The sequence below is a fragment of the Caloenas nicobarica genome, chromosome Z (assembly GCF_036013445.1).
Source record: "Caloenas nicobarica isolate bCalNic1 chromosome Z, bCalNic1.hap1, whole genome shotgun sequence".
Lineage (NCBI taxonomy): Eukaryota > Metazoa > Chordata > Aves > Columbiformes > Columbidae > Caloenas > Caloenas nicobarica.
The window spans coordinates 45,116,219-45,133,481 of NC_088284.1; the positions used below are offsets into that span (position 1 = coordinate 45,116,219).

Here is a 17,263-nt window from a genome sequence, read left to right on the forward strand (position 1 = left end):
GAATAGAATTGCTCTTGTGCTTTCTAATGTGATACATTAACCCACATTACTGCGTGAAAATGAGATTGCTTTCTTACAGACCTGAACACTGTTTTCTTTTCATCCTAAATGACATATAGGTTAATAATGAGAAATAAGATTTGGCTTCTGTGTGGGTTTTGCAGACTTATCACAATTCTACAGCAAACTCTTGGCTAATACATTATAAATGAAAAAAAAAGAGAAACAGCAAGAACAACAGAACCAATGTACAGTCCTGGAGCAACATTAACATGTCAAAACAGAGTCCTCAAGGTGGAAGGAAAGGGGCCATTAAAACTTCCCTGAAAATTTCTGGTTGAAGCATGCAATCACTGTTCCTGCTTTTTGCATCTTGCCAGCTGCATTATTACCTTCCAGCCATGAAACAATGACAACTCTGGGTGCAGCTGCTGTGTTTGGTACTTACATTCATGCTGCTCGTAGGGCGGATATGAAAGCCTTACAGAGATCAGGATGAAGAAGATAAACAGAGGCCAGGCAACTTCAATCAGCAGTTGGAACTGGAAACAATAAAGACAAAGTATTAAAATTCATATTCAAAATACAAGACAGAACAGAGGTGCCAGGACAATTCACTTGTACGCCAGGACAGTTTTGCAAGTGCTGCCACATTTTGCTTTGCTTGTGCATTCCACGACCACAAAGTTTGTTCCTCCACCTTCAGAGGATAATCTGCAAAGAATTACAGGCTTCTCTCATTTATATGTGCCAGTTATGGGACTAAACTGGATGTGCTGAAGGGCTATTTTTGGCTTCTTTTTAAGGTTCTTTCTTCCCCCTGAAAGAAACCTCCCACTGAATCTTCATAGCAATGAGCAGAGTTTTTGGCCTCATGTTTTAGAGGTAGTGGGAAGTACTTACATCCCATTCTCATAGAAAACCATTGAGCTTCTTCTACCCTAACATGTCAGGCATGAAAATTGTGCCAGTGCATAGCTACGCCAAATCTTTTGACTTCAGTGCTGCAGAAGTATATTGGTATCAGGAAAGCAGAGCTTCTAAGATTAAGCTCACACCTAATTATTGTTTTATTCTAACGTAGGTTTGTTCGCAAAGGTAGACACCCACTGGTCCAAGGTACCTACAGATAGGCAGTAAGTGTCAGGTAAAGACATCAAGAACACAGTTATGTGGACAGAATAAACAAGAATATAAGAGAGGCCTGCTATTAAATGAAGAACGTTTTTTTAGACAGGGAACTGAAGTACAGAAAAATTCACTGAGATGTGCTATGTCCCACAGAAGGATGTGGACAAAGCAACACTTCAGTCTAGAGCTTCTGAGACATCTAAGGTTTCCCAGGATTGAGCTTCACCAGCCACATGCCTCCATTCCCACCCCAGAAAAGCTGCCTAAAGAAGCGTTTTAGGTTAGCCATGAGACAAGGTAAAACTGAAAACTTTTTATGCTGTTACATCTTATGTTTATGTTTTATACATCTCACTCCTTTGGGAGAGGGAAGCCAGAGTGTTTTGTTAGTCAAGAAAACAAATGTTTTCCCTTTCTTTTGCAGAAAACCCCATCTTTTCTAATAAGACATCTACATCATTCTTATTACAAGACAGATACGATAAGACCAGCACCCCAGTGGAAGAAAGTATCCCCGCACACACCATTAATAGCTAACATCAGGCTCTTGACACTCAGCGCAAGGCACTCCATGCAAACTTTGAGGTGAGACTTCTAGGTGATTACTAAACATCAAAATAATCTCACATTGTAAAAACAGTGCATTAAAACAAATGTCATTTGATCCAGTGGAGGAAACCATCTAGGATGGCTCTTCACAAATACCCTTAATGGCTGATGTTCAACCAGATGGCAACCGTACCCGAAAGACACAGAAACTGAGCACCAGGGTCTTCCAGGCACTCCTGGTAACAGCACCAGGCACTGCAGGATGAGTTCAAGACATTGTATCCCACCTGTTATTTTCGTGCACATACTGTATGACTACTGGATGAGAAACTCTACTGATACCGTACTAACAAAGATACCAGGAAGATGCCTCAGTATCTTTGATCTCTGTTTTTACAACAGGCAGTATAGTGGCAGCATACACACAGTCATTAGCAGCAACAGCCTGCTTCCTTCTGCATTAAAGAGTGGTTTGGCTCCCAGAGGTCAAAGATGCTCAGAGCTGGGACACTGACAACTTGTATACTCCTTCCCTTTACAGGAACCCCTTGCAGCTGCTGCCAGGACAGCATAGCACAACTTTTCCTCCTCTTGACAGAAAGGTGGCTTGTCCTGGTTTCACACCCATTTTCTCCACCAGCCTCCATGGCCATGCTCTGGCACACATCACGGCCCTCTGCTGTTCTTGTCATAGGCAAGGTGCACGCACCCTGAGTGACTGCTGCTACACTGCTTGGGAAAATGCAATGTTAGCTGGCTTGTAGGGGCTTCTCAGGGTGACTAAGGTGGCCAGATAGCCTCTCACAGCCCTGTGACTGCTATAGAACCAGCAAGAAAATGCTACCCTCGAGATGAAGCCCTGGCTTGCTCGCAGAAATATCAGCCCCAGACAGACAATCCTGAAGTGGAGGACAGTAGTGCCCAAATGGCCCCATTGTTGAAGGGGGAGCCTGGCCATCCGCACACATAGCTCCTCTTTTGCATGCCTGATTATTGTTAATTACAAAACCACAAATGTGGGCTGCATGCAGAGCACTGTATGCCTCTGCACATGCATGCCTAACTTTGCAGATTGACAGGCTCAGGGAGGACAGAGAAAGGAGGGGATGCAGCTTGGACTTAGTTGCACTGTTACAGCTGAAGACTGCTGCATCATGGCAACCACTGAAATGCTACTTGTGAGAGATAGCTGGCAACTACTGCACCAAAGGCTTGCACAGGGTCAAGCTCAATGTGTTGGTAGCATTTCAGTAGAGTCTGGATTGCCTGGCCAGCCTCTTGTGCTGTTCAAGAAAGCCTGAATTCTCTTCCTTTTGCTCCTAAAGCTCAATAGGTTCTTTCCCCTACTGCTTCCTGACCTTCCTGTGACAGTGCTTTTCATCCATGGTAGCCTTTGCGGAGGACAACACCAAGATACCAAAAGGGCCATATCTCATTCAGGTTCATACTAAGGAGATACTTAAAAATCTAGTCTCCTCGCCCACTTCTGTGCTGCAACTATCAGATCAGCCTGGTAAATAGCTAAATGAGTCTTCAAACCTCCAACACCTCTGCCAACCAAGTTCCACCTGGAGTTGAAGAAGGAACATCCCATTTGCATACAGCAGGTGAATTCAAAGACAGTACTTGGCCAAGCAGAAACCGCTCCTAATTTCACGAGAGGATAGGCCCTGAAGCATGTCCAATTCACATCGGCTAGCCAATAATGCAGGATACCATTAAATAGAGACCTACACTATGTCAACAGGAAATCCTGTTGAGCAAGAACTAACAAAACTATCACCTCATCTCACTGTCAACCGTCCTCCCCACGTTTATGGTTCGGTTTCAAAGCAGGGAGCTACCAGCAGCTGACCAGTTTCTCCATGCAAGATTGAGGTATCTCCTCATTTGCGACACAGCAGGGAGAGAAAAATGTTTTTTACGCAGTGACCTCTGAACATGATTTTTCTTTCCTCCTCTCCCCCTGTAAACTCTTTTCCCCCCACTCTGGTGCTGTTGGAATGTATCCAGTACAAAGTAACACTTGAATTGCACACGTCAGGCTGAGCTTTGAACCCAGCTTTCGCAACACAGGCCAAACTCACAACAGCAAAGGAAATGGTTTGGTGGGAAGCAAAGGCTAGCCCACACATTTTGTGGGAAGAAGAGTAAGGATCAAACTATTTCTGGGCTACATCTTCACTAAGTACAAATGGGAGAGGGCCAGGGCCATCATCAGCACACCCAGCTCAAGGACACTAGTCTCCTAACCATAAAGCAAACAGATGAATGACTGGGCAGCCATGATAACAGCAAAGTAAGAAAAGCTGTTTTGCTACTTTTCTGCCATTTTCTGTTAAGTGGCCTTCAACTCCTGACATCTTCAGGTAAAGCCCAAATGGGAACAGTTAATGAGCAAAACTCCACAGATATAAGAACCCCACAAAACCAAGCAATACCTTGGGCCTTCATTAGGAATCGACTAATAATATCAGTGTTGAACAGAGACTGAGTAGTTTCTATGCCTTTTGGGCTACTTGACAGGAAACGGAAAAAGAAACTGCCAGAAGGTACCAAGAAATAGCAGAGCAAAACCAAGATAATGACAAAACTACAAGTGGTAAGATCTTTTTCACCAAGATGCACTTAGTCAACTGCATTTTTGTGGCATTGCCAAAGGATCTGAACGCAACTCTGCTGCCCAGTAAGCTAGCCTACAGCTACCTTGAAGGGCCATTGTATGCTAGACTCAGACCTCTTCAAGTAACCTTCAAACATGATGCATTATTTTCAGAAGATCCTGACAAAAAAGCCATCATCCTCAGTGTAAAACTCAACTCCCCTGAAATCTCTTCTTGGTTTAACCAGTTTAAACATTGCTCCAGAGGATCCATCTATGTCCTAGAATTCTGCTGGTTGCTAAAGGAAGTTTGGAAGAGGTCAAGAGTAAGATCTCTAGTGGCAAAGGAGGAAGAGATAGTTTTCTGCACTAAGAGCCTAGGTTACATGTGCAATAGCTGAGAATAGCCTATCTTTTGGGGAGTTACAGCTAGTTTTGCAACTACCTTCCTCCATCCCATTGCAACATTCTTCTAAATTATGAAGCTGTTCACAACTTAGGATGCTGGCCCATGCATACAGAGAACAGAGAGCCTCACTCCCTGCAGGTGACACAGCCCACAGCCTCTCAGCCAGGCAGTTCTGTCTTGGTAGATCACAGCTCTCACACTAAGGACAAAAGCATGCAAATCACATAAAAATTCCTGCCATCCCTGGCAGCTCTTTAACCATAGAGGTATACAGAAAAAGACAAATGTCACAGGCCCCTTTTGTCTGGTTTTATTTAAGAATGTACTAATTCCAGCTCTGAATTCACTGGACACAAGTCCTATGAAAACAAGCCTCAGACACCTAAGCGAAGCCTTCAGAGACTGTCTCAAATGGTGAATATGATAGCCTCCCCTCCCTTGTGACTCTGAGTTTCTAAAACAACCCAGGCCCAACGAGCTGGCAAACACCCTGACATTTGTAGGGTGCAGAAAGCTTATCAGAGAGACCACTTTCCACTCACCACCTCCATAACTCATGTTCCCTTCACATTCCCTAGTCATACCTTCTCAAGGTCAGATCTAACAGGACAGATCCTCTGTGCAGGCCTGTTGTACAGGACATGCCCTCAGCCACCACAGTTATCCTCTAAATCCCTGCATGAAAAGTAGCAGTTTTTCTCTGGCTTTTAGCTGTCTGCAGGAGTTACAGCATCGTGTGATGTCTCACTAATGTAAAGGCAGAAGAATTTTAAGAACACCGTACTGGATTCACGCTCTTGTGCCTTTGTCACCACAAGGAGAAACTCTTGTTGAATATTGTCTATCTGAACAGGTACATTCCCACACCTCTAGCAGATAGCGAGGCTATCACTTAAACTAATCGGAACATGCCTTGGTAGAAAAGCAGTTGCCTGAATTTGTCTCCATGCCAATGTAAGAACATGTCCCATGTCAGTCAATTAAACTATACCTCCTGTTGTAAAGCTACACAACAGGTTTGTGTTTCTCTCCTGATTGAAGACATTGATGATTCCTGCTATTGCCATCACCACTTCTGCCATTAGGAAACGGCAGAATTTTCTTGCTGTTGTTGCAGCATTCAAAACCTTTTAGACTAAAGCATACATACATCCCTGCAGTCTGGCAATGCCCCACCTGCAGAGCAGAGTCATGCTCTCTCACACTGAGATTCAGGACAGAAGTCCTGAGCACCTTCAGGTCCTCTGGTTTGTGTCCACCCATCACTCTCTTCGATTTGAATCAGGTCTTTCCAAAGGCAGACCATTCACTCTGCGGGGGCCACTAATGGTAAAACATTAAGATACAGGATGTTTCCCTGTTTTGCTTGAAGAGTAAGATACAAGGCTACAACCCAAACCTCAAAAAACCCCTTTGGCTAATACTTACAGTCTGTCTTCTTCTGTAGGTGAAGTTCTTCCATAGAAGCAATCCCAGCTGTGTCCAGAAAGCCATCTTCCTTCAGCAAAGCCTAGGAGCTCACTGTGCAGCAGCAGTGGCAGTATACAGCAGAGATCTTGTGGCTGGGCATTAACTAGGAAGATGGGAAAAAAAAAAAAAAGAACACAGAGTTAAAAGGGAAAAGCTGCATCAGTCAGAACACAAAAGGCAACAGGACAGGGAAAGGCAGAAACTGCACTTTGCGACCCCATGTCCCCTTGCAGCCCCCCATGACACTCCCCACCACTGCCTTCTTACTCTGTGCACTCCAGCCAAGTATCATGGGTCTCAGTAAGCTCAGATATAGACTCACTGTCTCTTACCTCAGAGCTCCAAGGCACAAAAGAATGCAGTACCCGCAGGACAGTATTGTTCCTTCCTGCCCAAAAATTCCAAGATCGAGAACAGCCCAGAACAAGGAAAAAATCTTAGGCTTTTAAAGCTGATTTAGAGACTCCTCTGAATGAGGCTGACCTGTACAATTAAACTTTTTTTTTTAAAAAAAAAGCTTGTTTCCATATTTACTTTTATATTGGTGAAAAGCCTGCTGCCAAGTTAGGAAAGCCTTTGTTTTGAAGTCTGGTCAGCACCACCAATTGTAGAAGAAAACAATATGCACTTAACAGGCAAGGGAGATGTCCATTTCCGTGAAGGTGACTAAGAATGACCCTGCAGCCATTCCTATGTGGATAAAGTGAACAGAAAATTGCTGTTGAGTCAATGTTCAGGCCTTGCAACCACCTGGCCTCCACACTGTTGTGAGTTGGGTGCATTCAGTATGCACCTTGTGAAAGTATGAAAAACACATTCATCTCTTTGATGGCTATTAATAACAGCATGGTATAGGCTTAGGTACACACACACTTCCAGGAAGACTCAATCAAACGGAAAGGTGAGCCTAAAGTACTGGCACTCCATTAAATCTTTTTTTTCCCTGAATTAATTTGGCATAGATTAATTTACTTTTGACTTTAAGTCCACTTCAGCTTAAGAGTAGTTTCATTCTGAGTAAGTGTCCACACAGGAATTTAGTTAACACACCAAATCAATTCAGATTTATGTATTTGAATACACTCTGTTGACAGGCTCAGTGCTAACAGGACAGCTAGCAGCTGATCTAAACACACAGTGAGAGAACCATTCCCTCCAACATTTGCTAAACTGGGAACACACATGCTTTTGATTCTAGTGTCCCACATACCAGTACACCAGCCTTGTGATTCAGAATTGCATGCCTGATTGCAAACTGCATTGAAAAGGTTCCCAAAATCCAAAAATGTGCTAAGAACCTAAGATTTTATCAGGAAATGCTCTGACCAGTCCTACACTGGAATAAGACTAGGTCATAAATGGCAATTCTGGATGTGAGCTTTGAGTTAATGAACACTTGTGGCCTTTAAGTCTCATCAAAAAGTAAATTCCATTATTACAATGACTTGCAGATTAAAAACGTGTCTCTACAAGAAAAATCCATACCATGACTAGCACACAATTAAACACATTACACTGACTTCTACAGATAATTACACTGTAGTATCTCAACAGTGCTTCTTGATGCCAGGACAGAGAAGCAAAGAACAATAACAAATGCCTGCAAAACCCTACAAATTAAACCTCACGTCAGCATCCAGACAGCTGAGTGTATGGTCAGCATATGCACATTAACTTATGCTAGGTACTGCTGTAATTAACTGGCATGACCTCTACAGATGCTCCTTCACAGAGGGATACTCAACTGATCTGAGAGGAGAGCCTTCCTCCCCTGCCCAGTGCTTCCTGCTGGTTGGTGCACCCTGACACTAACACATTCCAGCTGCATGCACATCTGGCTGGCAGATACAAGTGTACAGACACTCAAAGTGAGGCACTTGACAAGCTAACAGCACATCCACAATTGGGAAAAAACCAGCCCTTTGTGGCCAATCTCAGAGGACAAACCCTGGCTGCTGAGGACTGTGCACACACAACCCAAAGCACACCTTTGCTTACAGGCTTGGATACAGGGCGCTTTGCAGCACTTTTTGCCCAAGTCCAATGCCGCAGCCACTGGACAAGTTTGGCATACAGAAGAAGACAGGAAGGGACTGCATAGCCTTCTACAATCACTGGTAGTTATGTAACAGATCTTCACAAGGCTGTTCAGAGTACCCACTCCATATTCCCCCTTCTACAATACTGCCAACTCTCTACAACAAACTTACTTTCCAATGCTCTCCAGCAATTACAGCTAAATATCAAAATCCATGAATAAAAGTGCCACAGGAAAAGTGCAGGAAGGATCCCAGGGAAAGACAAAGAGACCTTTGGAATTCTTATCACTGAAAATTCACCCAACTCCTCTACCTGCACAAAGGCAGAAGAAAAAATGAAGCAATCTGTGGGATGTCTGAGCTAATCATGGGGTAGATGGTTTAATCCATGTCAGTCAAAATCCAGACATTGGTCCCTTGCAATTACAGTCTGTCTGCAGGATCCAGAACACAGAAATACTGCAGGGTTCACATTGCACTAGCAAACTGTAGTGAGACAATGCTCAGATATTTGATCACTGAACACATCTCAGCTGATCACCATAAGCCTGTGCAGGCAGGAAGACTCAGCTGTGGCCATCTACTTGGACTCCAGCTCTCTGGAGTTCAGCTAACATTCACTGGGAACAAAGCAAATGTTCTGGCTGTCAAATAAGGCCAGTTTGCCTGGGTTCAAGTTTCAAACAAAGCAAAAACATTTATTTGTAACGACTGTGCCTGAAGACTGGAAAACCTGCCCCAGCTAAGTCCCTGTATTAAACTAGGTGATGGGGCCTAACACAGGACTAATCACCAAGAGCACAAAACCTGTACCTGAAGTGTGCCCAGTCCTTCTTCCAGCCATGCTGGGGTGACAGCTTCAAAGACTTACTCTGCCCCAGTATCTGTTACAGACCAGATAATTCAGGTTTGTTGATGCCTAGAGCTGTCTCCAATTTTGATCCACAGAGGCTGACATATTTGGTTCACTGCTGATAGAAGTTAACTAGGTCCGCTTGATTTATATCAGAAATGCTCTGCATGCATCAGAAAATGCTCTGCAAACCAAGAATCCCAGAGGAAAATGGGTTAGTACCCTTTCGGATGTTCTTCCGGCTGACAATAGGCAAGAATTATAAGTCAAAGATGCAGAACACTGATAGACCCAACACCCAGCTCAGTTAGAGCTGAAGTCTGTCTGTATCTCCACTTCAGACTAGTCCGGTAAATTCAACATAGCTGGGAAATCCAACTTGCCATTTATCACTGCAGTGGCAAAACAAACAAATAGCTAGTTTTCAATGCAGGCTTTTGTGTCTCATCTAAGTAAAATTTTGAGCCAAGAGTATGTATCGGTGATCACTCCTGACACCTACCCAGAAATGCCTAAAGCAGTGATACTGTTCCTGTCTAGAATAAGAAAAGCTGCATGAACTCATCACCATAGTGTAAGTTTTTTGTGATGTAAAGTACCACAGCTCTGCTGATTAGAATGGAGATTTATACCTGCCACTACTGCACCCTTCCTTTTAAAGGGCAACCTTTTGCTTTTATAAGGCACAGACTCTGTAAAAGTAGGAAGAATTCCCTCAACAGCAACAAATAGTGTAACTTAGTTGAGGAGAGGTCTTTGTGAAACACATCCAGTTTTAACACCCATCTTTTCATTACGTGAAGACTGCAAGTTTTCCAGTAGAGGTAGATACCAATATACAACAGTTTTATGCCTAGAGGTGTCAAGTTTCTCTGCATCACCCAAAAATCTATTTTTGTCTAGCTCTGCTTCAGCATTTCTCCAGCTCTTCACTAACGTCTACAACACAACTGTAAAACTTAGCTACATGGAGCAGCACACTAGGGGAGACTCAAATTGTCTATAGCTTCGGGGTACAGATGGCAGATATCTAGTAACTCAGGTGCAAACTGAAACTTCCACCTTACCACAAATAAACAGATACCATCAGTAAGGGCTGTCTGATAACTGAAACAAGTAAAGCATGTCTGGAATAACACCCAGAATCCAGGCAGATGCTCTATGTAACACTTGGATCCAGCAACAAGCATTCAGAAAACCAGTCAGCCAAGAGAAAGTAAGGATTAAGAAGCCATTTTATATTTAGCCAGCAAATAAATGGTGGGGATCCACTACACAGAGGTCCCTGCATGCTCTACCAACATACTGCTCAGACTTGTGCACTCTTAACATGCTATTTGTCAAGTGACTCAAGTTTTCCCAATTCCTGGCAAAAACATAGGAGGAATCAAGTAAAAGATGTCAGAATGCTTCTCCAGATATTCTGATAGAGTTTCCCCCAATATCTTCCTAGGGAAAAGTTTACCTTTACAATTACAAAAGAGCTCACTTAGCCTGCAGAATCAGTGCACATCAGAGGATGGGCAGCAGGTGCAGATTGCTCTGCACATACCTTCTGATCTGGCCTGGGGCTCCTGCTTTGCCACAACATGCACCAACAGAACTAAAGCACAGGGTCCACACACTTGTCCTGTGGTCTGCTTTTGTAGCGGCCTCCCTGCCCATGGCATATTCCCCCACTGCAGAAACCCTGCATGGCCTCCAGACCTACAGGGCTGCAATCCCATCTGGGTGTGCAATTCAGAAAATTGCTCCTAAGAGGCTACACGGCAACCTCTGAAAATGCTGACCATGAAACACACACTTTGATCAATCCTTTCTTCCTAGATCAGTGGTGCTCACTACTAGGAAGTAGAATGACTGCTGAAAAGTCCATTAGCTGGTATGCCGAGAGTCTCCAGACCAAACGCATCTTAAATACAAAGCAATATATTTTTACAGCTGTAGATTTAAAGAGGAAAAAAGCTTAAGTGGCAGGGAATCAATTCCCCACCCCCATGCCTGGTGTCTGTACTAAGTAAACAAAAAACAGCCTTCAAAAGCAGCTTTCTGCAAACAATGCAGCTGTTTGCTTTCTTTTGAGGGTAAAAAAACCTTTCCCCTAGAGAAGAAATCACTATTTAGACACAGAACAAAGCGAACTTATCAAACCTTACGAGACTGGAACATTTCAGGATTCTGGCAAGAGGCTATAGACCATTTATGTCTCCAGCAATGACTTAAAACGCACTCTTGGTCAGCAGAGCTAAAAGCTTTTACTAGTTGATGCAGGTTCAGCGGCCTTCATGTCAGGTAACAGCCTCTGTCCTGTTCTCTCAGTCGGATTTTCCACATCACAAAAGCTACCATCCCTGGCTGCTCTCCACAGATCAAGCAGCCATGGAGAGTACCAATCCAATGTGTAGAGATTATGTCCTTAGGAGGAGAAAAAAAAGCATTATTTGCTGGACACAGCACAGGTTTGAGCAACCAGAGCCAGTGCTGTTCCTCTCCCACCAGCAGACATGATACAGCACTTTATGCTTTCTGCCTCATCTGCTTAACTCCAATAGCTTTTGCCCACATATGTACGAAGTCAAACGAGACCCACTTTGGAAGACAAGGGGCAACTAAAGCATAAACATCAGATATCAGCAGAAACAGAGTCCTCTCTAGAAACACTGATAAATGTCTTAACATTTCATCTCTTTTTGGCAGCATCAGGCTGCATTTTGTGGAGCAAGCAATACCATGAGCCATGTCAACTCTACAAAGCCCAGATCCAAGGCCAAAGTTCCTTAGTGCTCTCTATACCATCAGCTGAGGGCAGGTCCCCATGAGGGCTGTGAAGACCAAGGCAGGGCAGAAGTGCCTGCCTCATGAACTAACACTTTGACTCAAACAAGACAAGCCATCAGAGAACTAGTGTTCTGGATGGGCATGTGGGTAACAGAAGTGAAGATTAAGCCAAGAGTCCAGAATTAAATCCACATGTCCCAAACCAAGGTCTAGTATCTTGGCCACTTCTCTGCAGAGCACTAAGATTTCACTTCTTCCAGGATAGCAGCTACAACCGGGACACTTTTACACAACTACACCCACTTTGTACAACCTATGACTGTGCAGGGCCATAAGCTCCCAAGGCACGAGTATTTGGAAGACACCTTAACCATAACTTCCACAATTCCCAGAAAGCAAAAAGCACTTTGCATCTATGCAACTTCAAGGTAGAGGAAAAACAACACTAATCCAAATTCTGTTGAGATTAGGCTAAAGAACAGCTGAGGACAAAGAGAAGTAATTTTTTGTGCTGCTGCTAGTGACCTAATTGGAGATTATATCCACAGCAGAAACAGCCAGTGCATAGAGAATCCGAAGTAGTGTCCATTTTGTGATCAAAACAACCCACACGATGCTTGTAAAACCCACAGGAGCAAATCTGACATTCCTGTTTCTAAAACTTTCAAGAAGTCAAATTTATGACATCCACTGGAGCTCTCAGAAAGAGGGGAAACTGCCACCCAAACAATTATAATTTTACAGGAATAACAGTATTTATCTTTTGAAGTAATCTTTTAACATGACAAGCCTCAACTAAGTTACAAAAGGTGCCATGAAAAATGTTAGCAGCACAGAGTTTAAGCAACTCACCTGAGGCCACAAGCAAAGCAAAATCAGAGATGAGAATACAACCACCAGGTCCCACACGTCTGCCTCCTGGGTTAAGCAATCACAAGCAATGCAGGATCAGCAGTGGAGGTGAGCTTTGAACCTACAGCCTCCTGCCTGGGACACAGGATCATTATCAGTGGCCCCCACAGACACTAAAAGTAGGTCTTTCATAACCTCCCCACAGAGGACAGGCCTCACCCATTTGCCAAATTAGTATCAGACACTAAGTTTCCTATTTCATCTAAAAAGCCATTCAGTGAGAATTACCTTCCTCTTCAAAATCACCCAGGTCACATCAGAGAGTTTACACCAACTCCTTGTTACTAACAATATGATCGGAGAGCTTCTGGGCCAGCAGGCAAGAATTTAATTAGGACCACATACAACAACATTTGGGAGGCAATTCTTGGCAAGATCCTCTACTAGTTCACATCACTAGTTTACACACTGACTACCTGGCCTTAGGTTAAGTAGTAAGCAGGTTCTGGCCTTGTTCACCAGTGCTTTGTAACACTGGAAGTAGTACATTGCTTTCAACATGACTATCCATGTGCCCTCTAAACAACTATTTGTACAACAGCCACACTTATTCACTTTCCTGATAATCCATAATCAGTTTAACTCTTTCCCTCCTTAAGTAGGATGTCAAATTTTGTAAAGCTAATATTAAAGGATAGTGCCAAAACATCAGGAGGGCTAATGAAACTGTCCCCTAGAATCCCTCTAGTGACCTGCCACCTCTGGTCCAGAAAAAAACCAAGACACACGGCATCACACTCATCCACAGGATTGGCAAGGCAGCATGCACATAGCTACAAAACACTGAATAAATTACTTCCATTTGCTATCTAAAGGGGTGCAGCCTCGTAGAGGATTGGAGACAACGGATGGAAAAAGAACAACTCCTTTTAGCACAGGCTGACAATCAAATATCTCTTCACAACCTGCTTTAACTGCAGCTATTAAAAAACTAGTGACATAACCCAAGTCCAGTACTAGGTTCTGCTTGCTGCACTAGGTACTACACAGAGGAGGGAGCCTGGATCTTGCCCTGGCAAGAGTTGGAACTAATACAGTATGATGGTAGGGGCAGAAATCTAGCTTCCCAACTATTTAGGCAAAATGGCAAGGGTTTTCTAAAGGTACTTACACTTGGCACTAGGATTGAGCAAATGGACTTTCCAAAAGTCAGTATATTATGAGCCTTTCTAAATGTTCCACTACGAACAGCTGAGCAGATGATCATTTTAAAAGACTTGGCCCAGAATTAACAAAATAAGCACTGAAATCCCTGGCCTTAAACAATTCAGAGTATCAGTCTTCCCTCTTCTGTCAAAGCCAAACTCCTAAGATGTATTTCTGGGCAACAGGTAGGACCATCCCTACCAATCAGAAATAAACCAGAGAAGACAGTTTCCCAAAGAGTCAAGCACTGCCTTACAAAGTATTCCATAATACAAATTTGACTAAGTTTTCCAAAGTCCTCAGTGCTTCCTTGGACATTTACACAAAGCCGCATTTTTGGAAATGGCTACTGTTTTATAAGCTTCTCTGGTGACACAATATGCCAAGTTGTTTTGAAAATCTGTCCCAGGTCACAGGGGAGAAATGTCTGCCTACTAGAATGACCACAACAACTGGTTCTCATTACTTCTAGCATGTTCAAGAGGCTCATTGGTGAAAACAAGCACAGCTACAATGCAACAGAAGATGTCAAGCTTGCATGCACCACAGCTGGACTGACCCAAAGAAAAGTACACGCAAGAGACTGTGGCATGCAGTTAGGCAAGAGCAATTGTTTAAATGTCAAGTGTAACACTCAAGATGAAATGCGGCCATCCGTTTTACAAAAAAAAGGCAGCTTCCACCGGAAGGTTGTGAAAAACATGCAGCGTTTCAACTTCAAACATTACACTAATGTCCGTACTTTCCCCATTAAAAAAAAAGCCAAAATCTAGTCCATTCTTTGGCAAAAACAAACACAAAAGCTGATTTGCTTTATCACGGCCAATGTCCAAAAATCCATAGTCCATAATAGTAGACTATTTTTTTTTTTTGGCTCTCAAAGAATGAGCTCTTCTCTAGTGGAATCTAGAACTAATAGAACATCCTGCTAAAATTATAATTGCGACATTTGAGCTCAACTCATGCCATTAAGCTTTGATCTCTGAGCAACTAGAGTATCATCAGTACACAGTCTGCAAAAAGCTGTGTTAGACAGACTCAGTTACTTTTTCCAGCTGATAATGCATTCTGTTTAAGGACATTTTCTTTCCAACTAGGAGAAAGGGTGAAGCATTTCACATTGCAAAAGGTACTCTTCTGCTTCATTGCAACCTCCAGGGGACAAGGAAGGCAGGGCTCACCCAAGAAAGTCAGCAGCCTCATCAACATTGAAGAAAAGAAATCCACAAGCTCAGAGGGTATTAGGCCAGAAACTTCCGACCAGCACCCTTTCCATAGCATATCCTGGTCATTGGATCACTTTAGGCAAAGTAGCCATAGATCTAGTTTAACAAAGTTTAACACTGATAGGTGCCCCACTGTCCTACTACAGAGTGGCTGGGGCATCACTGGGGTGCTTGTAGCTTCTATTGAGCAAAGTTACCAAGCCTTGCAGCTTTGCCATCACATCTGTAAGGGTTTTTCTGTAAGAAAGTAGCTTGTCCCACTTCTTGTTTCTGCAGCTTGCTCATCATCTTGGGAGAAGACAAAGATAAACTATGCCCAAGACTGAACCGCAGTTCGAGGTGTATGCCTGTCCTGTAACATCCAAAGAAACTTCACTGTTATTTTCCTCTTGACCTTTGCCATTTGGGACCATTATGCCACAAACCAGTGCATGTGTTCAGTAACAGGGCAGAATACAATGGCTTATGCTGTAGAAAACATGTAAGTGGTGCCTTCAGGATTCACTGGCATAAAAAATAAGGTGTCTGTTAAGCTTGATACACAACTGCACTGGTATTTGTGGCACAGGTGTAAGTAACAGCAGATGAAACAAAAAAATATCCCTAACTATGCAGAAAACCATCAGCCAAGAAAAAGCCTCTTGCACAATGAAAGGAAATGCCATTATTGAAAAACAGCAACAAGCTTGCAAATGCAGTACTTAGAAGTCACTGTCAGCTTGAGCAGGGTTTGACCCTTGAAAGCCTACAACAGAGAGACCTGAAACAAGACCTCAGCTCCCATTTAACTGTATGGATAGGGAAGCTAGTGCTAAAGTGATAAACTAAAGTGATAAACAGATGTCCAAGTACTTTTGAAAGCAGTGTCAGCTATTAAGAGGAACGAATTTCTGATCAAACTTGGCAACTGATACAGGGTTCAATAACCACTTATCTCTGAAGTTATTTGTGGAAGAATTTGAAAATAATTGGCACACATGGTAAGAAGGAAGCCCACGTGCTTGCAGTGGCAGGTGTGGCACACGGCAGCTACCTGGGAGTGCTGCCAGAAAGCATGTGCCAATCTTCTCCGTTTTGCCTGATCCACAGAGCAAACAGTTGTTCCCCACACAGTATATTCTTTAGCTCCAACCGTACCACCGACACCCCGCTGCTGAAGCTTCAGTCCTCAGGGTCAGCATGACAATCAACAGACATGCAAAGCAGGCTGCCTATTTTAATATCATGTGCAGACAGATCTAAAAGATACATAGATGACAGAATTCGTCAGTGTCCCAAGCTACATCTCATGATGCAGAAGGATTCAGGACAGAGCTCTGTTAGTTTTCTGCAGTAGTTTCAAGGGACCAAGCACTGAGGTGAAGAGCTGTGGTCTGCTCTTCAACCAAATGACTCAGAACAGACAACACTTCAGGTACATGCAGAAGTGGCATGAAATGCCAAAAGGAAAAGCAATAAGCTTGCAAGAGAGAAATGTAACACAAGTTTTGCAAGTTTTTAGCAGATATAAGATTCAAAACATATTTTTTTTGCTGAGCTTAGGATATCTTTAATGGTACTCACTGAGAAAGTGCCACAAAGCATACTCCCACAGACCATCCAGCTCACTGCAATTATGTCTGGTTTTATATATAAATACAATTGGGAAGAGAGATGTGGTGGTATGGAGTAGTAAAAGCATGTCACAAGAACAGGGAACAAAGCTCTAGAAGACATGGCCATCAGAAGAACAAAAAAATGCAGGATCAGTCTAGTTTATTGAAAAGGAACCTTTCATCCAGAAGAGGCATACATTTTGAACTTTGACTTCAGTACAGCTACCAGAACAAAACGTCCATGTGTCTGCACTTAAAAAAGGTTGGTGCTGCTTTGTTGTTTGGATGAGGAGAGGTGGGGTTTTTTGTCCTTTGTTGTTGTTGTTTTTATTCCATTCAAATTTGGCCCTTACTCTGCTTTTACAGTCACCTATAGCCAAAATCTTGTTATGGGAGCCTAATTACAATATAGAGAAAAGGAAAAAAGCCATCAATAGACCCTTAGAATATCAGTATATTCCCCATGAACACAGACAAGAGAACATGTATGATAATTTGCTTGTTATTTTTTTGAAGGCACAAAAATACACCTGGAAAAGTGGAAACTACATCT

General features: G+C 43.1%; 1 protein-coding gene across 4 annotated transcripts in view; it reads right to left on the minus strand.

The window, feature by feature from the left end:
- The window catches only part of ABCA1 (ATP binding cassette subfamily A member 1), a 98,045-nt gene that overhangs the window by 76,307 nt on the left and 4,475 nt on the right, over positions 1–17,263 (minus strand). For all 4 annotated transcript variants that reach the window (XM_065656707.1, XM_065656705.1, XM_065656706.1 and 1 more), the window contains exons 2-3: positions 6,120–6,264; positions 449–542 (exon numbers count right to left, since the gene is read on the minus strand). In XM_065656707.1, the coding sequence (XP_065512779.1) occupies positions 449–542; positions 6,120–6,185 (160 nt within the window). In that variant the 5' untranslated portion in view covers positions 6,186–6,264. The remainder of the gene's footprint in view (positions 1–448; positions 543–6,119; positions 6,265–17,263) is intronic.